Source organism: Ambystoma mexicanum, chromosome 14 (assembly GCF_040938575.1).
Source record: "Ambystoma mexicanum isolate Mex_15411 chromosome 14, UKY_AmexF1_1, whole genome shotgun sequence".
Classification (NCBI taxonomy): Eukaryota; Metazoa; Chordata; class Amphibia; order Caudata; family Ambystomatidae; genus Ambystoma; species Ambystoma mexicanum.
Window position 1 is genome coordinate 256,246,019 of NC_090940.1, and position 22,053 is coordinate 256,268,071.

The 22,053-nt window shown below is 44.8% G+C and overlaps 1 protein-coding gene across 1 annotated transcript in view; it reads right to left on the reverse strand.

The window, feature by feature from the left end:
• TEDC1 (tubulin epsilon and delta complex 1) overlaps nt 1-22,053 on the reverse strand; it is a 1,283,797-nt gene that overhangs the window by 1,197,745 nt on the left and 63,999 nt on the right. The window contains exon 2 of the mRNA XM_069637387.1: nt 19,963-20,053. Within this exon, the coding sequence (XP_069493488.1) occupies nt 19,963-20,053 (91 nt within the window). The remainder of the gene's footprint in view (nt 1-19,962; nt 20,054-22,053) is intronic.

A 22,053-nucleotide genomic window follows, 5' to 3' on the forward strand; every position in this document is an offset into this window, starting at 1 on the left:
ATGTCTGTCGTGTATGAGCAACCACTTTTGCTTGGAGCACAATGTGGTATGGCATAGCCAATAGAGACAATATGCACAAGACTGAAATGGCGGATAGTGGCCAATGAGCAACCTGATAGTTGCTGATATGTGCCTAACAGTTGCCGGAATGCTAGCACAGTATGTGGCTGCATCTAATTGGGGGGGGGTTAATATTTACCAAGGTCCTCTAAGTAGGGACACAAAGTGCAAACTGCATGACAACTGGGTCAGGGGGACTTCATGTAATGTCATATATCAGGTGTAGTGCAGAGAACTTACAGTCAGTGACCTGGATGCAATTTCATGTGAGTGTGCCTAATGGTTCTGCCTCGTTAAGCCCCAATTTAGTTGATTTTAGCTTGAACATCCACCAGGCTTCTTTATAGTTGAGTGAATTGGCTGGATTATTTATTTGTGGTACTTTGTCCACTACCCACCAGAGGAGATTGTCAGGGCCATGGTGGGATTCAACAAAGTGTGGGACCAACGGTGCAGACATATTGTTGCACCTTATTCTAGATCTATGTTCGCTTATCCTTTTATGCACTGGGCTGGAGGTTTGGCCCACATATCTCAAGCCACATGGGCATTCAATTACATAGACCACATTTAAAGATTTACAATTTGAAAAGTGGCGCAGCTGCCAGTTCTTGTTTCCTATGGGGAAAGAGGTTATTTTGCGAGTAAATTTTCATGCCGCGCAGTTACCACATAGGTGGTGCCCTACTATTTCTCTAAGGTTCCATAGGGCAGACCTTGACTGGTTTTACTAATTCTAGCATGGATTCCCATCCCCTGCCGTCACCGCACATGCCGAGGGCTCCCGTATCATCCCTCCTGATGTCCCTTGGATAGTCGCCGACGCAGGTAAAAATGACGGCACCCTCTTCCCCAATCGTGGCCACTGCGCTGGATTGGGATGTACAGGCGCTCCCCGTTTTCCAAGATAAAGCGTCACATGGAGATCTGGCAGTCTTGTAGTTCCGACTTCCCTCGCTGCAGAGTCCGCTCTGATGTTGACATTCGATACTGCTAGATTGCGGAGTTGTCCACATCTGCACCCCGCAGATTGTGAGGCATCTCATGTCGTGGTGTCAGAGCGTGTCCCCTCTGTGGCTGCCCTAGGTCGGGGGTGAAGGGTCCGCGGCTTATGCTTTCGTGCCCTTGCAGGTCACCGCCCTCTGCAGCGCGTGGTCCGCCCGCTAGTCTCCGCAGCTCGTTTCTCCGGTAGGAAGGTACGATTTTCCTCCAGATTTCTCCTACGTTTGCCTTATCACTGATTATCTCCGATTAGCTTTGTCTCCGTTGGATTCTGTTTTTATACTATTTATCAAGGTTTCATGCGATTCGACATGCCGTCAGGCGCAGGAGCTCACTCAGCCCACGGCCATCTTGCTCAGGCTCTCGAGAGCCCCCCCCCCCCGCCCCTACGGCCTTTCACACCAACCGTCTGAAGGCCTATGTCTCTAGACCATAACTGGGAGCTTTGCTTCTAGCCTCTGATCAAGAGGAGGAGGAAAGTGAGCCTCTCCCTAATCTCCTCAGGGGACACCCTTCAGATTAGACGATTGAAACTCTCTTCACATCCGACTCTGCAGCAACAAGAGGAGTGCAAAGCTCTGTTAAGTCAGTTTGCCTCCCTGTTTTCTCTGACACCTGGCATGGCCCCTTGGGGCCAGCAGGATATTCTCACTGGCGACAGTCTCCCTATAAAAAGCAGGGGCTACAGAATGTCTGATCATGTCAGACTCATATGGAGGAGGTTAACAAGATGCATGACCTTGGGGGTTATAGAGCCCTCTACAAATCCATGGGCTAGTCCAGTTGTGCTAGTGTCAAAAGCAGGAACCAAGGAATTGAGATTCTGTTTGGACTATAGAGCTATAAATGCAGTCACAAATACTGATGCCCATCCTTTACCAAGATCAGATGAGCTGGTGGACAAACTTGGATCTGCCAAGTTCCTCAGCACATTTGACTTGACCTCAGGCTATAGGCAAATAGAACTGACAGACAATGCCAAGGAGAAAACAGCATTTTCCACCCCAGGGAGCTTATACCAGTTTAGGGTTATACATTTTGGACTAAAGAATGCACCTGCTACATTCCAAAGGATGGTGAACCAGGTTCTCAGTGGGTTAGGGGACTTCTGCATGGCATACTTGGATGACATAGCAGTGTTCAGCCCCACTTGGGAAGACCACCTTAATCAACTTGGATATGTATTGCAGGCTCTTGCTCTTGAACAGGCCCATCTAACTATAAAGGCAAGTAAATGTCAAATTGGTCAAAGTGGTCTACCTTGGACATGAGGTAGAAGGTGGTGAGATTAGGCCCTTACCTAGTAAAGTACAAGCTGTACAGGACGGGGCCACCCTCACTATGCAAACCCATGTGAGAGCCTTTCTAGGTCTCACTGGGTACTACAGAAATTTCATTGAGAACTATGGGACCATAGCTTCTCCCCTGAATGTCATCTCCTCTTCAAAGCTTCCTAAGAAGGTCAGATAGAATGAGGAGTGTGCCAAGGCATTTGCAGGGCTGAAACAAGCCCTCTGCAAAGCTCCAGTCTTAAGAGCTCCTGATTACAACCAATCATTTATAGTACAAACAGATGCTTCTAACAAAGCTGTAGGTGCAGTCTTAAGTCAACTGGATTAGCAAGGCAGAGAAACCCCTATTTGTGTCATCAGTAGGAAATTGAAGGACCATGAAACAAGGTGAGCAACTAGTGAGCGCAAGTGGTTTGCCATTGTGTGGTCTTTGAAGAAGTTTAGGCCATACTTGTATGGTTCTACTTTCCTTATTCAAACAGACCACCAACCCTTGAGATGGTTAATGCAAATGAAGGGGGAAAAAAATCCTAAATTACTTAGATGGTAAATCAGCCTCCAAGGGTTTGATTTTACCATTGAACATAGATCAGGATGCAATCACCAAAATGCTGATGGTCTCTCCAGAAAATATGACCAACTGAAACCAAGGGATTCATCCAGGAGTGGATTGAATCCTCCTGTGCCTTAGTCCGAGTAGTCTGGGTGGGTGCGGGGCAGCAAGAGGTAGGGAGAATTTTCAATTCTGTGCCAATTCCCTTTAAACTTACAGACCCCCAGCTCCTTTGCTGGAGTCAGGGCTTTTTAAATTTTAATCCCGAGTGAGTGGGACATTTTTCTCACTCACTCACTCACTCACTCCTGTGTTTTCCCGACTATGATTTTCTATTTTCCTTACTGTTGTATGGAGTCCGAAAAACTTCATAGGCATCTGCTTTTTCATTGTGACACAGCACCTTTTGTGCAGTGCCACTGAGAAGTCCCTTGGACTTCTCTTAATGTTCACCTACATTTTCTTGGGTGAATTGCTGTTCCCAAGAATAGTAAGATGACCCTGCTCGTACTTACCTTTACTGTATGGGTCCAGCACACACCACCCTTTGTGGAGTGCTGGGGGGGATGACCTAGTCATTCCTTGAACCCATTTCTCATCTAACATTTTGTTACACTAACTCACTTGGATGGCTGGTGGCAGTGGTCTTTTTTTTACAACCTAGTGACATGTATCTGCAGGCCTACGGCTGTGAATGAATGGGAACTTGCATAAAAAGCCAGGTTTTTGGGACTAAGAGAAGAGTCAACCACTGGAGGACAGAATCCAAAGCAGAAGACGAGACAACGCCAGCAGCAACACCCTCCTGGACTGCAAAGTGCCCGGTGAAGCCCTGCAGCTGTGCTGACCCCATTTTCGAATCCACAGGGAAGACCCGTAAAGGACGACTTCCTCCCTTAGGCTGGGTGGACCAAGTATCCTCGAGACAAACTATTTTGGCACCACTCCCAACTTGCTGTGACTTTTCAAGGCTGCAGAAGCCCAATACCCAGGGTACCTCGACCACTTGTGAGTGCATTTGGTATCCAGTCATTTTATTGGGAACAAAACCGAGGTCTACATAACAGAGCGGACAATAACACTGAAAAACACTAAAACAATTAAATATATAAAGGGTAGTGGGGGGTAAGGAGTTAAAATGGGTCGGGGTGGCTTTAAAAGGGTGGGAAAAAGGTGGGCTTGGGGGACCCCTCTTTACCCCCCAAATAATTTTTTTTCCGATGTTTTGTCTGCTCTGTTATGTACAATTATGTTTCTATGGTTGGTAAGATCACATAACCATGCATTGTCTTCCGAAGTCTTCGTAGGCATCCAGAGGACCCTACAGAAGCAAGAAATCTGCATCCAGAGTCCCCTCACCAGAGTCCAGGGCCAAGGGATCAATGAAACCCTAACCAGAGCTATTCGTTCTTTGTTGACGCTGAAAAAAAAGGCACACAAAAAAAATTTAAAAAAAATAAAAAACCACACACACAGAGCTGCTGAATTGACGGAAATCCATTGCTGCCGAGTCCCTCTCACGAGTGCTGCCGCAGAAGCCCGCCAGACGTCCTCCCTTGCATCACTACGATCAAGGACCAGGAACAAGAGTCTACTGCATTGCATCATGACGGCAATTAGCTGGAACACTCTTCATTTTCAGGGTACTGTGGGGCTTGGGCTATGTTATCCTTTTGCCCTTTGGGAGTGCGATTTAACCGAAAACCAAGTCGACCCCAACTTACCTGCAATGGCCTCAGAGCTTGTGCTTTCTAAAAGTGCCTCCTCTCGAGTTGCTGCGATTTCTCTTTTGAACACTGACCATTTAAGAACATTTTTCTAAGACGAAGAGCATAAGAACTTTGACTTTGTCCATAAACTTTGACTGTCCTGGCTCCCTAAAGGCCTCCTTCTGAAACTATTGGATTTGGCAAATCTTGTTCCCTTACAGGTTTTGAATGTTGAACACTTTAATGATGGGATAACTGACTGCATCCCTTTCGTAGGAATCCAACTGTCCGTATAGCTTATCAGTCTGTTCTGATCTAAACCTAACCTTTCCGTCCTGAAAAACTCAATATTGCAAAGGTGATACCATATAAATGGTATACTGACCTCAAATGACGTTGGGTGCTGAAACATGTGGAACATATGAATGAATTACTCACCTGCTTTATTGTTCACTTTTTGAATTGAATCCTAACTTGGGATTAATGTTACAGCTAATTACTGTTTATTTATACACAGTTTTTTAAAGCAATCTTTAAAAAACTGTGCATAAATAATGTGTATAAATGAATAATTAATATATTATAACTTTAAGTGTTTAATTGGATACTTGTATTTACTGGTTTCATTGCACGGTTCTACAGCTCACATTACCCCTCTTAAAATAAGCCTGGCTGCTCAGTCACACTACCAACTTGTCTAGTACAGGCCTATATTAAAATGTGGGTTACCTAATACCAGTTGGACTGCACTAATTCTTAACTTTTCCTACTCCGAATACTAGGCGTTAGGTAATGGTCAACATAAATAGCGATTGATAGAAAGAAGCATATCTAATGAAAACGTCCAGGTTGTGAATGAAGACATCTCATCAATTACCTATGAGAACTCAAGGACCCACTCACAATTAGTAGAGTTCCTTACAACCACGAATTTAGCACAAGGACCAGAGGACCCAATAAAATGCATCATACATTGAGGGAAGGAGCCAATCAAATTAAGCTCACATCACCATCCATGTCGCCATTAAATACCATTCCTAGTGAATCAGTTGAGTTATATGACAAAATCAGAGACGAGGTAAAAGCCCATACGTTAATATTGAGTGAACTTAATGTAAAAATAAATACATGAAGCAACTGTGTACTCTTGTTGAAGCCAAAAAACAAAAAAGGTTTGCTATGATAGTGGTTTATAACGCGCCTGTACACAAGTGTTTCTAGGTACAACAAGCAGTGCCCCATATTTGGAAGTGGCAATATTTTACTATTTTTTAAAGTTGTGGATAAAATTATGTTTTAGAGAGTAAAAATGTACGTCCAATTCCCAAATGGAGTATTTTACAAGGGAGTAAACATAAGTTTTAACTGGAAAACTTTCATGTTATTGTGATAATTCTCACTGCACCTAGTTATTCATGCACATTACAAGGTACATGTTTACTCCTTCCGATCAGGCAGTAATAATAAACTTCCTGAGGTACTAGGTGCACTACTGGTCCAAACATATCCAAGGAGCTGTGTGGGAGGGAAAGTAGGGGCACAAGGTCTACGTGTCTGTTACCCATTTCTTTTTGGGAGTTTTTTTAATCCCCATTATTTTTTGGGAGTATTTGCCTATTTTTAGTAAGTAAAGGCAGCCAATACACCCCTTATCTGTAGGGCTGGTGACAAGAGAAGGGAGGGAAAACAGAGTAAAGACAAAAATAAAAACACTGTTTTACTAGGCCTTGTGTCATTCAGATCATGCAATTGTGAGACACAAAGTCCAGGTGGGAGGAGAAGGGAAGCACCAGGGGGAGGGAAGGGGGGGGGGGAGTGCTATCAGGGCAAGCAATGCTCTGATTAAGTGCAGCAAGGGCAACGCAGCTCTGGGTAAGTGGAAGGAGGCAGGGGTCAGTAGGGTTCCAGATACAGCCCCTAGTACGCAGTAGGCCTGGAGGCAGTGCAGGGGCTACTGGTCAAGTGGGGGCCTGGTACCCTGTGAGACTCTTAGGGTAGCCAGGCAGCCAGTCAGTGCAGAATACAGGTTGTTCAGCAGGGGATAGCGAGAGAGAAAGCAGAAGTGAAGAGGAAGGTCTTGAGCTGCTTCCGGAACTTCAGGTGGTCTGGCTCAAGTTTGAAAGGGGCAGGGAGGCCATTGCAGAAGGAGGCACCTGCAGAGGAGAGAGATCCCCCCACTCTCTGCCTGGCGAAGCGCCAGACCCTCAGAGATTTGTACGGGGCTGAGCGAAGGGCTTGAGAAGGAAAGTGTTTAGAAAAAGAGAGTTGGATGTAGTGCAAGCCCCAGCATCAGAAAGCCGTGTGGACAATGCAGAGGGTCTTGAACTTTATCCTTGCAGCCACCGGGAACCAGTGGAGAGATTTCAGGGCTGGAGAGATATGGTCCCTGGGCTTGTGCCAAGGACAATCTCGTAGTCCTGTTCTGGATTAGTTGCAGAGGGCGGAGAGTAAAGGAAGGCAGATTGAGAAACAGGCTGTTGCAGTTGTCCAGCCTAGAGAGAACCAGGGCTCTGGAGACAGTGAGCTTCCGGGGGAAGGTGAGGAAAGAAAGAGTTCCTCTGAGGAGGTGCAGCTGGTAGTGGACCTTCTTGGCAAAGTCTGTGATGTCCGGGGAGAAGGAGAGAGTGGAGTCGAAGATGACACCAAGGTATTTAGCCTCACATGAAAGCGAAGGAAGAGTGCCCAAGGAGGGCGGCCAGAGTGAGAGAGGGGAAAGCAGGTGCAGGGGTCTCAATGAGAAGGATCTCAGTCTCACTGGCATTAAGGCAGAGATCGTTGGAGGCGCACCACTACTGAATCGCAGTTAGAGGACAGGAATGAGCGAGAGAGGCGAGGAGGCTGAGGGTAGCCTGAAGGAGAGCCGAGTGTCATCCACATAACACTTAGAGGAGAACGTAGAGATAAAGTGGGCCAAAGGGACCAAGTAGGCATTGAAGAGCCAGGGTGAGAGGTTGCATGATTAGGGACTTCTTACAGGGAATTGAAGATTTGAAAGTATCCAGAATGGGGCGTGGGCCTTCCCGTTCTTGGGCACAGTGTATATAGGTGAGAAAAAGCCCCATTTCCTCTGGATGTGGAAACCTTCTTCACAGCCGGCATGAAGCTTCTGAACGTCGAGCACAAGTGGAAGAAAAGGAAACTGATAGAGAGAATGGTGAGAAGGGATCGGGGACAAAAGGGAGACCGAAGCCCCACTTGGTCAAAGAAAGGCCTACGGAAACCAGTTCAACAGCCCTCCAAGCAAGAGATTTCCTGCCCATTCCCCACTGATGAAGAACGGGTCAAACAGCCAGTCATTGATTCGATTTGGTCTCAGAAGGAACCATTAACAAAGCTTGCTAAAAATCCCTGGTTGGATATGAGCTACTGCTTTCTCCACTACTGTGAATGGGACATAAAAGCATGCCTGGCGCAGCGCTCCTGGAAACCTCTGAATTCTCAAAAAGATCAGGACCTGTTTGCAGAGGGCTTGGCCCAGAGTGGAAAGATTTATGGGCAGGTTTCAACAGACCTGAAAGACATTGCGGTCTGTATGCTGGCCTTTCTTTCCCCTCATCCATGAAATTGGACAAGCAAGTTGGAATAGAAGAGACTTTTCCATGGTGAAATGTACAAATGATTAATGTGCCCATACGATAATAGAACAAGAAGGGGAAAATCCTTTATTGGGGTAGCGCAATTAAAGAAAGCACTGAAGAAATCCAAGAATGGGAGGAGAAATCAGTTTAAGAATAATTCCAGAAAGTTTCTTAGAAATATTTACATTTCAGATGAAGACCGAGCTAGTGTTAATGCTAACCCCCCGTAACAATTAAAGGAAGTTCTAATAAAACAAACATTAATACAACAAGCAAATCTGGCTTGGCTATTCAAACAGAAAATGTTCAACTTGATTGTATTGATCCAACTATTGACTGACTAATCAAACCCCCCATTGACCAACATGTAGGAAAATAACCTTAAGTCGGGACAATAGAGAAAAATGAGACACCTGTGCAGACACACACCCATAGTAAGACACACCCATAGTAAGGGCATACAAACTATGCAACTAAGATGGAGTGAGGGATTTGCACCTAGGTGCAAACCCACGACTTAAGGGGATAGTAGAGCAACAGACGCCAGGTGGTGCATTTGGAAAAACTTGTGGCACTAGCCAGGATACTGGTGACAGAGCAGAAACATTTAGGAGGAAGGGGGGAATTGCCCGTTATCCTTGGCAAAAGAGTGTTGGGCCGCCATCTTTAATATGCCAAAGCGGTCTGACCAGATGTTTCCTTCAGCAAGAAATCAATTACCATTAGGAAATAATATTGGAAATCAGAGTCCTAATCCATCATTACAAGCGAACCATATTCAAGCAGTTGCTCAAAACTATACTGGTGCAACATCCATTTGCATAAATGATTGAGAGTGGGAACAAGGGGATAGAGATAGTTTGATTAGGCTATTTAACTTGAAGATGAACAAACCAACTAATGAGGGGATGGGGTATGTGGATGCATATAAGAAAACCTGTTCGGTAACATCAGGGAAATTTGCTGGGGGAGGACAATGCTAGGTCCAAAGAGTGTGAAGAAAATAGGATGTTGTGCTTTGAACTTCGTCCACATTTAAGTGTAGATATTGTACTCAATAGGATGCATGTTCCAAGATTGCTTCAAGAAATTCCAGACTTAGAAAGAATCACTATGACGGTTATAGAAATCTTCCCTTTGAAGCTTGCACTGACCTTGTAGAGGTACATCAGAGATCCTGTTTTGTCAAAACACCTATATTATACAAAGAACCAAATATTAAAATTTCGATATCAAGATCAAGAGATGGTAGAAATAACATTATTATTAGAAATAACTCTTTCTTCTGCTGGTGCCTCCCTCTGGCACAGCCTCCCTGCCTCTCTGAAACTTGACCAGAACCATCTCCGGTTCCGGAAGCACCTCAAGACCTTCCCCTTTGCTTCTGCATTCTCACTTCCTCTCCCCTGCTGTACTACTGTCTGACACTTGCACTGGTCAACTGGCAACCCTCTGAATTCCGGCCCAGGCACATACTTGTCCAGCTGCATACCTGCACTGCCTCCTGGCACCCGCTGCACTTGTGGTCTGTATCTGTAACCGTACAGTCACCTTTCCTGCACTTAATAGACAACTGTTGTTTGCACTTCTAACACTCGCACTTGCCACCCGTTGGCTGCACTACTTATGTTGATTCATTGTCCTGTACTTGTCCATCCTCCCACCGCCCCTCCAATGGCAGTTCTCCCTCCCCTGCACTTGCACAATCTCAATGTCACTCGGCCTAGTAAGATCTTTGTTTTTTGTCCTCTCCTGTTCCCCTCCCTTGCCTCACCTTGAAACACTTGTGTATAGGCGCATTATAAATGCCACATCATAACTGAAACCACAGTAAGTATGCAAATGAGCCAACTGAAGGAATTGGGAACAAGCTGTTGTAATAATAATAATAATGGTAGGGAGATGGCTGGAATCTCTACGGATCAATCAAGGATCAAACGTATCGCTAAGGATCAACGGAATTGGTTTGTGATTGTGGAATTTGCAAAGAATGACAAGACTTGTAAAGATCTTGGATAGTAGATAGTAGATTAAACCCATTTCTGTGTATAGAATACCAGAGGAGTTAATAGTTTCATGAAAAATTAGGATCAAAATCCCATTTCCGATATCAATGATGCAATATTTTTTCAAACAACATGTCTCTCCACTGAACTATGGTGTGATGGGTTCCCTATAGCACAGCAAGCAGCCAATACAAATACAGGAGGAGGGCCATCAAGGTGTTTATTTTTAGCTATTAGAAACTCGAAAATATAATCTATGAATATAATTTCAAAAAAACTTTCCGGGTATCTTAGCAGCCTCAACTGAAATTAACAACAGTGGTGGGAATGTATGTATTCTCTTAGTAAATCTCTACTGGAATCCAGTTGTGGTAGAACTAGATCTGTTCTTGAATGAGCGATCTGAAATATTAGGCTCATGGCTGTCGCATAATGAACTAAACATGATTTTGACTGGTGATTTGAACTCACACTGCCTAAATAATTGTAGAAAAGAATCATAATGAGCTTAATGGGAAAAAGTGGAGAGCTATCTTCCGAGAGTGGGATATGAATATGGTCAATGGCGATGTTAGAGGAGATCTTCATTATAATGCAACTTGGAAGAGGGGAGCTCAGTCCTCTGTTATTGACTACGTAATATTACCACATTCTATGCTTCAGATAGACAGATCTTTAAAGGTTAAAGATACCCCTGTAAGTGATCATACCATGCTGTCGGCACGGTTAGGGATTGGTACCAATAAAGACACTCATGAAAACTATAGGGACCTACGTGCTGGCAATCGGATTCCAGGATTTAGAAGAGGAGGGATGGCATTGGTGGGAAAATTGAAGCGTACACCAAGAAAGCCACAATGGGAGAGCTGGCAGCAGTGTGTTCTAGTCAAGGGTTTCAGGGTCTTTTAACGGGCTAAAGAAATACCTAATTGTTTACAGCCAATGAGATCTTCCCACACACAGGTTTGACAAAGAGGTGTGGGGCAAAAGGAAAATTCTTTGCCAGAAAGTCATGAGGATGACTATCGTGAAAAGAAACGGGAATTAGCTAGAACATACAAATATTGTATTCGAGCACAGACATCTAATGGTGCAAAGCGAGAGAATGTTGAATTCCTTATTCCAAAATAACACGTAATTATTGGTCCTTAATTAATAACATGAGCATCACCCAAATCGACCTACAGAGCACTAATGTTAGCGAAGCATGTTGGCGCACATATTGGGAAGAAATGAATGGTGAAATGATCTCTGTTAAGAACACAACTGATACGGTAGTTTGGGGCATATATTTTGAGACCGAAGGCACCGAACGGCGCATTACGAAAGGATCTTCTTCAGCAGGGCCCAACGGTCTGTCGAATGCAATATTAAAATTAAACAAAAGAATGTGGTCAATATTACTAACCTTATTTTTTTTATTTATGTATTTTCTTTATTGGCATTTATCATATCCTTCCCCCCCACACTCCACCCTACCACCACCGCCCCTAACTCCCCCCCAAGGGATCGCACAACCAAGCTATACACCTGCAGAAACATATCTTTTTGTCATTTCTGGGGCACCATGGATTGAGTCGATCACTTAATGTCCAATATACGCACATTCCGACGGCACCATTGTTGTAAAGTTACTTTTCAGAAAGCAAATAGTTTCTCCCCATTTCCTCTGAAATCTGTCTGCATCCCCTTGGATCATATATGTAATCCACTTAATCGCTACAATGTCCCAGAGTTTATGGAGCCAGCCCACCACTGTGGGCAAGCTTTTTGTTTCCAGTCTTTTGCAATCACCAACCAGACCGCCATTAGTAAAGTTACCAATTCTCTTTTCTGTGGCTTTGAGATTGTGTATCGTTCTGGTTCAACCAGTGAGAGAGGCAGGATCTCTGGTATTATTTCCTGCAGGGATTTCGCGACTTCCTCCCAGAAACCTTCCATTTTGGGGCATCCCCACCAGATGTGTCTCCAGTCCCCTTCCCCTTTGCATTTCCTCCAGCAATCCGCAGAAACCGACCCGTACATCCCATGTAGTTTACTCTGGGTATAATGCCACTGTATCATCGTTTTGTACCAGGTCTCCCACAGCTGTAGGGACCTGGTCAGTTTCGGGGTGTTCCTCTATAATTCCTCCCAATGTGCTTTCCCATGCCATTTGGTAGGGCCATGTCTTTTGGTCTGCGCATTCTAGTAGTATCTTGTATATGTGCGCCACTAGATGTTTGTCCCCAGTGTGCGAGATAGCAAATGCCTCAAATTTAGTTTGCGGCCTTGTTGCTGCTTGGCGGATCTTCTTCTGTCTCAATGCCTCAGTTGAATGTATTCAAATCTGTCCTCTTCCTTCACTCCTACATGTGTCTTACAATCCTCGATAGAAACTATTTGCCCCTCCAAAACCATGTCACCAGTCTTTATACATCCCCATTCTTACCACCTTTTAAATGCCCCCTTCACCGTACCTGGGGTAAAGTTTGGGTTATTAAACATTGATGTAAAGGGGGACAGAATGGTAGCTGGATGTTCCCTCCTAATCCACCTATCCCATATATCACATGTTGTACGCAGTACATTGCTACGCCTTGCGCTTGGGGGCCTGTCCTTCCATTGCAGCCAGAGAATGCCAGAAAGTGGATCTCCCGCCACCGCCCTATCCATTTGTGCCCATATTTTATCTCTGCAATCTGTAAAACATTCCCGCACCACTCTCAATTGGGCTGCTTCGTAATATCTGTGTATATTTAAGAACCCTAGACTCCCTTTTTGTCTAGGGACCATCAACAGATCCAGAGCAACTCTCGGGCCTTTGTTCTGCCACACATCTAGAGATTAGTGTATTCACGCTTTAAAGAAAGCATTCGGAATTACTATGTTAAGGGTATGAAACCTGTAAAGTACCCTCGGGAGAGTTACAATTTTCACAGTATTTATGCACCCCAGCCATGATATCTGCATCGGAGTCCACTTTGCAAAGTCCATTTGTGTTTTTTTAATTAAATCCGGGAAATTGGCTTTAAATAAAGTTGAAACCTTATCCGTCAGTTTTATCCCTAGGTATGTTAAGCCCCCCCACACCTCCGCAGCACGAAAAGGGGAACAGCTCAGTATCTGTGAAGACATTTCTTTAGAGAGCCCAACTTCCAGCATTTCTGATTTCCCCATATTTATTTTAAAGTCCGATAGCCCCTCTTGTTCTTTAAGGATTCCCACTAAGGCTGGGATAGACGTTGCCAGCTCCACTAGTGTTACCAGCATATAGTCTGCGTAAGCCGCCATTTTGTGCATTTCCCCACCCAAAGGGGACCCCCTTAATGTACTGATCTTGTCTAATTGCCGCCATCAGGGGCTCTAAATAAATGGCATATACCTGCAGCAACGAAGGGCACCCCTGCCTAGTCCCTCGTTCTATAGTAATGGCCTCTGAAATGTGAGCATTCACTGCTAGCCTCATTGATGGGTTTCTGTAATTTGCCCCCCCCATTTGGATATATTTGGGGTCAAATTCCATTAGTTCCATTGTTTGAAACAGATACGGCCACTCCACCCTATCAAAAGTTTTTTCTGCATCCAAAGACATCAGAGCGGCCGGTATCTGTTTTATTTCCAATGTTTCTAGTAAATGGACCACCATTCTGGTATTATCCCATGGTTGCCTGTCGGATATGAAGCCCAATTGATCCTGCCCGATAACCCCTGAAAGAACCGCCTTTACTCTTTCCGCTAAGATCCCGGTGTATATTTTGGTATCTACATTCAGTAGCACAATAGGCCTGTAGGACCCGCAACTTGTCTGGTCTTTATTTGGCTTTTCGAACACTACTACCTTCACCTCTGTCAGAGAGTGTGACTCCTTCTCCGTTTCGAAATGTATTAAATAGTTTTGTGAGGATTCTCTTTCATTCGTGACAATACACTTTGTAAAAGACCCCTGTGTAACCATCCGGTCCTGGAGACTTATTATTCAGAAGGTTCGTTATTGCGCTTTCAACTTCTTCTACTGTTATTTCCTTCTACAGGCTGCATCTCTCCTCTTCCGAAATCTTAGTAAGCTTTATTCCTTCTAAAAATGCCTGTATCCTCTGAATCCTCTGAATCCTCCGAGTCTCTGGGTGCCCATAAGAGTACAGCTGCTTGTAGTATGCCATGAAGGACTGGACTATCCCAGCAGAGTCTGTGACTATCGTTCCATCTGCCTGTTTTTTTTAACCGCCCCCCCCCCCCCACACCAAGTGGGACTGGGCTTTCTGTTGCTTCAGAAGCCTGGCCAACATTTTGTCTGCTTTTTGGCACCTACATAGTAGCGCTGCTTTAGGCTTAACAGAGCACTCTCTGCCCTAGCGATCCTCATTAGCTGCAGCTGTCTCTGTGCTTCCATCACTTTGCTGTAATCTCCCCGTTTTTCAAACCAGCTAACTATCTAGGCCTGTCCCAGTACCACCTCTAACTCTTTTTCTAGAGTATCTTTCTCTTTGCTTCTTTGGGCTTTTAAGGAGATCAACTCCCCCCCTGCCCCCCGTATTACTGCCTTGAACTCGTCCCAAACTGTGCACAGGGGAACCCAGTGTGCGTCATTACAGCCGAAGTACTCTACAATTTTCTCCCTCACCGTTTGTCATGATGCCTACCCCCGGGCATCAGGACCAAGCCCATCAGCTCCGGGAGCAGACATCCAGATACTTATTAAAACCCCCAACAGCCCCGGCTGGGGGCTGTTTGGGTTCAGTCCTGGCGCCTTAGGCGCCAGGCTCATCATAGAAATCAGTCCTGGCGCCATAGGCGCCAGTCTCATAGACTTTACTTACCTGATGCAGACCATGCTGCTAGTGAGTCCAAGCCAACGTGAGGCCTGGATAGGACTATTTTATTACAGGGACTATTTTTTACTCGGGCGTGGTTCTAGGGAGCTTCTTACCTGGAACTATTTTGGAGGCTATTTAAACCACACCCGAACAACAGCACACGCTTCGCGTTATTCTGCATCCAGCAGCGCAACGCTCACCGTGCCTGCAGTCTGCATCCAGTCTTCTGCCACGCCTGCCTCGAATCTGGAAGCTCCTAAACAAAGAGGAAAGAAAAGGACAAGGTTAGAAAACAAACTATTTTTGAATTCCACACCCGATTCCGGATCCATCGCGCCTCCGGACCTGGAAAGAACACCATTTCTATACGCGTCGCATCTCCAGCTGCAGTGCCGCGCCATACTCACCAGTCCTCGCAGCATCCTTCGATTCGGCGCTGCCGCCATCATTTCTTCGCCGAACTCCGGCACCTGGGGGACAAAAGATATCAACAAGGTGAGCCGAGAAAACCAACAAATATAACTCTTATCACCAAAGACTTACCTGATTTACAACCGGAGGCATTATTCTAGAACTCTCCACATCTTCATGTGCCGCACCTGCAAAGAGAGAAAGCAACACGTTAAACACGTGCAACATTTACCGGACAGCGTCGGGTAATACAGACTCTTACCTGAGCGCCACCAGCTGCCACGAGAGCATCTTTTCACAATCTCAGCTGCAAGACAAGGAAGGAAGGGGGAACAAGAGTGAAACATTGGACATATTGAACTCTATGAACTTGATACTTACTGGACCTTGCCAGGAACCTCAGAGTCAATACTCTCCAGAACTCTCCCACGCCTTCAAACCAGTGAAGTAACTGGCATCTACGCGCCCCTGCAATCCATACAGGATGGAGAGCTCATCTTACAAGAATATAAGGTGAGATTGCTGAGGGGGCACTTCGGAGGCGATTAGTTGGGAGGACTGTGGGGGGTGCCATCACTTGAATCCACGGGTGGCTAAATCCATCTCTCCACTTGCAGGAGAATACTTCTACGGGTCAAGCAGACAAGATTAGGAGGGCCAGTCCAGTCAGTCATCTCTGCACTACGCATCCCGTTGGTGGAGACCGCAGCCGTTCAGATCCGACTGACACCCCTGTGGGAGCCAGGTGAGCATAACAGTTTCACGCAGGGCTTCATCCCTAATAAGTTTTGCTGGGTAGCCTCCATGTCCACAGAGGATTGCTTGGTTTTAGCCCCCTAAGATTGATCTTGATCGCTGCATGATCTGAGAGAGAAATTGGGTTTACTTATATGTGTCTGTTAATGCCCCTACTATACCAGGGGTGCACTATGCGTCTATTCTAGAATACGTTTGAGGGACACGGGAGAAGCATGTATACCCTGGCGCCTGCTCCTTCTTAGTCCTCCAGAGATCTCTCAACCCCATTCTAACCATGGCGCTCCCGCACTGCTTCCGACGGATCCGGTCCCTTATTACTGCCCTGGCCACTCCTGTTTTTCTCCGGGTCCCAAGCTATGTTAAAGTCTCCTGTTAGGATGGTTTCCTTACTGCAAACTTTTCCAGTTTCCCCAGCACCTGGTGTAGAAAGGTGTCTTGTCCTATGTTAGGGGCATATATTGTGCTTATTGTCAAAACCCTTTCTTCCAGCTGCACCTGCATGAATAGATATACCTCCCATTCGGGTCTGCTAAGGTTTTAACAATTTCTGCCCCTAGTGTATTTCTTAAGCCCACCAATACCCCTACAGTCTTATTACAGGCATTTGCCCGGACTAGTTGTGTGTACTGCTCTATGTGCATTTTGTGCCCATCCCCCTTCCTGATGTGGGTCTCGTGTAGAAGGATTATATCCGCATTACTCCTTTTTATCTGTTGAGCCACCTTCTTCCTTTTTATCTGAGTATTTAGAGGCTGCACGTTATGTGAAAGAATCTGCAGCAGCCTTGTCAGGATAACTTTACCCTACTTACTCCCTTGTGCGTCTTCCCTTCAGTATATGCTCTGTATGGTTTTGTGCCAACCCCCCCCCCCTTTTCCCGATCCCCCCCCCACACCCCTAACCATTCCCCCCTCCCTTCTCCGGATCTGGCTCGGTGTCCTGGGACACATCCCAACTAGCGGGAACCGACCCACGTTTTAGCCCCAGACCTGTAAGGTCTTCTAACTTTCTAAGATTCCAAATGGTGCCCCACTCCCTCCCATCCAGGCCTGTTTCTGTCGGAGGACAGCCGTTGCTGTTCTCAAAGGTGCGCTCCATGTATGACCCTCTGTGTAGTTCTCGGATTGTCTTGGGCTTCACCTTCTTGTCTTACAGTTGTTTAATTGCTTCGCTTCTTTCTCCCCTCATTTCCTGAACCGGGGTCCTTTAGGCTTATCTTTGCTCTTCCCGTGAGCCGTAGCCCACTCCCAAGACCTGTGTATCAGTTGTTGTACACCCTGTGTTCGCACTGCCTGTTCTGTATCCTCTGCGCCTAGGATGGCCGTACCTTCATTGCTTGTGGTCATTCTTTGTTGACTACCGTCCCAAGGGAACACCAGCCCAAAGGGGAAAGTCCATTTGTAAGGTGACATTGAGAGAAATTGACAACTGTCAATTGAAAGCTGACTCTTCAGGCTCAATTTAAGAAGTTTTGCAAACGTGCGTGAAAAATAAACACTGATCCTATTGGTCGCTTGATTGTGAAATAACTTCGATGAGGGTATATTCATGTCTCGCCCATCACTGGTGCATGCTTGTTGCACGTGTGATGTGGCCCCTCCCACTCTCATGGTCTTCCTCCCTACGCTGGATAAATATCAGCATAGGTAAACGTTTTCTGGCAGCATTCTGTGACATCAGATGTAGCCATGTCAAAGTCTAATCCAATGATTAATCTGACTCAACAAAGAATGTAACCTGTTGGCGGAAGCAAACCATTCTGCTCGAAACCATGTTTTGCACGTTAACGTCTTTTACTGCCTCACTGTATATCTCGATTTCGGTGATGCAGCAGTAGTCGTACATGTTGCATTGCATACACAGCATTGAAATAGTTGGAAGTACGATACGAGATATAAAATCAACATTTATGTACTCTTCCACATATTTAACGTTGCATATTCGTTTTTGTACAATAATTTGGAGGAACTTCGCACATTGAAACCTTAGCCGGTTATTCAACTGTTCGATTTCTCAACTGTGCATAGTAAGCAATTCCATGTTTAATAGAGTTTTTTTTATTTTCTTCATGAGATGCAATATTGTTTGCTGCCAACGTGTTAGTTAACCTAGGCTGTTGTCACATGTCGACATACAAAGCATTCTCTCTGATTTACTTCATGCGTTTTTAACGATCTGCTCTTCCGACGTCATTGCTCCATTACCTTCCCACAATCTCCCAGATCACAAGCACACCAATGAATTGAATTCTTCTGATTCGCTGTGGTGTTTTACTTTATTGGTCGCAAGGCAACAGTATCAAACTAGCATTGGCAAAGCTAACAGTTTTGTTTTTTGTGTAGTCACGTGATAGACATTTTGCAGGTACTGCCATAATCGTACTAACAAGCCATAAAATGGCAACAGCTGGTAAATTATGCGAGTACCTGGGCATATTATGTCAGTGTCTGGCAAATGCCTATAAGGAAGCTAAAACTGTTGGCATGAAAAGATGCAAGGAGGCAAGGACCCACACATTGCTTATCAATAGGGTTAGCACAGTCTCATTAAGTATAGCAGTCCCTTTGAGGAGTTCTTGTTCTGTCCCATTACTATTACAGCAGCCTTGCAGCAAAGAGGCAGTAATAAACTACTAAAATAAAGTAGCCCTATTCTGAAGAGGAGGTGCTTTACCACTAAACGAAATTTCACAGAAAACACTTGTACATTTTTTGTGATCACTATTTATCAGGTAAGTGCATTTCTGTTAGGTCGAGTATAAAAACTAAGGCACTTGACCTGCAGGACCAGTGGCATTTTTAAGGATTTGCGAGGCTTGTATGTTGTTCTTTAGGTTTGTAAATGGCAAGAGCCAGTAGGAGAATAGGGATTTGCATCTACTTAATTTCTGGAATATTTAGTAATTTTGTGTTTTTGGTCTGTAAATACCGAAGCCCCATGTGGGACGGATTGAGAGCTCTTAGCCTTTTGATTACTTTAGACTGAAAGACCTCCTGGACGATAATTTCATGCATTAAAGACCTGGATTTCTGCAATTTGAGATCTTTGTTTCCTGGATCTATTGGAGTCGAAACAAATGATCCACCCATAAAGCCCCCCTGTCCACCAAACCTCCACTCCATGTGGAAGCAGATGCAACCGCAACAGGTCCATGCACCACAAGAATTCACACCGCCACCTGCCAAACATCCACCACTTTTCAATTCCCCGACAAGGCACTTGACCCCAGGAATTTCTGCCCCACACTCTACACACCCCAAGTTTCTGTGTTGGAGAAACAGGTCACAAGCTGGCACTGGAATTCAGACTCGAGCCTGAACACTTCATATTAAAGAAGGCATTACAAATTCTATGGTTCAGTGGAGCGTTGGTTGCTCAATGACTTAGTCCTAGAGACATTTCTAAGAACTATTTTGTTGGCTATCAGGAATGCAACTTGCTTTAAATTAACTCTTTCCTGCTTTTCATTTTTGTGTTACCTTCCCATTTCACCAACCCAGCTTGACTTGTTTTCCCCTTTTCCTCGTGCCTGGAAAAGACCTTATAAATCTCTAAATGAAGAAATAAATCTAAGCTACATAGATGCTGTATGCACACCAACTTCATTGTACAATATTAGTAAAACACAGCATAAAGCTCATTCACCTGGAGACATAATGGAGGACACAGAGCCACATTAAAAAAAGACCTCTGCTAGTGCAAGCACATGAGGAGCCTGAACCCTCAAAAAAATCGAACACCATTTGCCTGGCTTTAAGCAGCATCGAGTCATGAACAAAGAGATTAATTTTGTTACCTGTATTTTCAGAATCATTCCCCACGACGGTGCTTTCTTCCACATAGATTTGCTTCAAAAGGGACCACAGCAGCTTCCAAAACTCAGCAGTCTATGAAATAATAGTGAGAATACTTGAACTGATTAATGTCCACATATTTAAAAAAAATCCCCACCATATGCAGCTTCTTTAACATTAAATGTGTAGTGATGGTGTAAGGGAGGCATGGTATCACAAGTAAGACACTAACACAAATGGTACCATTTGTAAAACCTTTATTGAAGTTTTCAATGGGGTTGGAGAAACTCCTACTTTGCCCTACAGCTAGGATGGGAGTGGTCTCAACCATCAAATAATAAATAAAACAGGCCTAGTTGAGTGTCAAATCAAAGTGGCCTATACTAACAAAAACTAATGCCTGCCCCATCACTTGTACAAAAAGTGTATAAGGGAGAATATGTATGCAAATGAAAAATCAGTTTTTAGATATAAAGAATAAAAGGTGGCCGAGTCAGCTCTCCTCCCCATGTTAGAAAGCACGGAGTAGGGCGGTCTCCGTAGGCAGGATGACACAGTCTGGCTCAGATTCTTAACACAAAGGCAGTTCAAAGCGTGGATCAAGGCCCGCCTGGCCTTCCACGTTAAAGTCTCACTTTCCAGATTCCAAAACACAGTTTAACAAAAGGTTCACGCTGGTCACCCTCAATCGGGGCTCAGACCATTCAAAGCATAAGTTCACAACACTGGCAGGGTTTCCCTTCCCCAAGCTCAATTCACATCCCTTACGGGTTTCCCTTCCCCTAATTGATTACACTCCCGATCTCCCTCAGTCGGGCTTGTACTGTTTCCTGATGTCGAAGACTTTCAAATGTGCACAGCTTTTTCTACAGACCTCCACAGGACCACTTGAACCTTCCAGCTTTCAACTCACACTCCTATGTTTTTTGCCCCAGTGCTTCTTGGTCTGGCTAGTTCACTGTCAGAAGTACGAACGTTCACCTTTCTACTCTCCCCTGTTCTCAGGGTTAATTTTGATCACTTCGCTTTTACAGTTCATTCACTTATTGCTACTAACATTTCACCCATAACAGAGACTTTTGAGTGGGCTACTTCCTTTCGCCGGACCACACCATTACTCAGTATCGCTGACTTTACAGCTATCGTTACTTCAAAGTTCATTCACAGGTCTGCCTTTCTTCGCATCTCACCAACACGTGTACAGCCTTCAATTGTGCAATATAATGTTGCAAATTCAATCTTTCCTTATGTGTGATGTTTTCCCCCCACTAGTCCAGGCCCTGCAACATTACTGTGCATTGCTTGCATCAGAAACATCAGAAAAGGCCGCCGAAAAGCATTCTGCTCGCTAAAAATCCCACAGAAGCGCGCAGGAAAAAAAAAAAAAAAAAAAAAAAATCAGAAAAATAGCCCGCCATCCACTTTTGCCTATGTCAGTGGTAACACAGGAGAACACTGCCAACACCCATCATTTGGCTGCCCACAGAGCAAAATGATTGCAAAACAAACATAAAGCTGTGTGGAAATCCGTTTTTCTTCAAATTTGCAAAAATCATGGCTCACAAACCACCCAAAAGATCCAACCTCCTTGTTGGGGGCTGAACATCATTCTACTTCAAGAATCCAAATAAATATCATGTCAGCAGAAGTATATTTTATCAGAACAAAATCCACTTTTAAGGATACTTGTTGGAAAGAAATGTCAAAAATGGGTGCAATACCGTTACTCGCCTCTGTCAGAGGCTGGCGATCTCTAAATCTGTCAGGTGAAACTTGTGTCTCAAAAGCTAAATATGCCAAAGAAGGGACTTCCATCAAATGCAATATAGGGTGCCACACATTGATTTTCATGTTGAAAAAGACTGGAATTGAAGATACGTTTACTTATTTTAAATTTGTAACTGTAATTTTTCACAAGGAACAATGTCACAACTGACCATAAGGTAACCTGATTCAGCTAAACTCCAAGAGGTTTCCCACACTGAGCTTCAAACACATTCTACACCTTCTCCCTAAGCAAAGGAATCTTTTCCTCTGTGCTCTGCTGAATATCTGACAGGCAAGTGTGAAAGGAAATGGGAGGTGCACTCTGG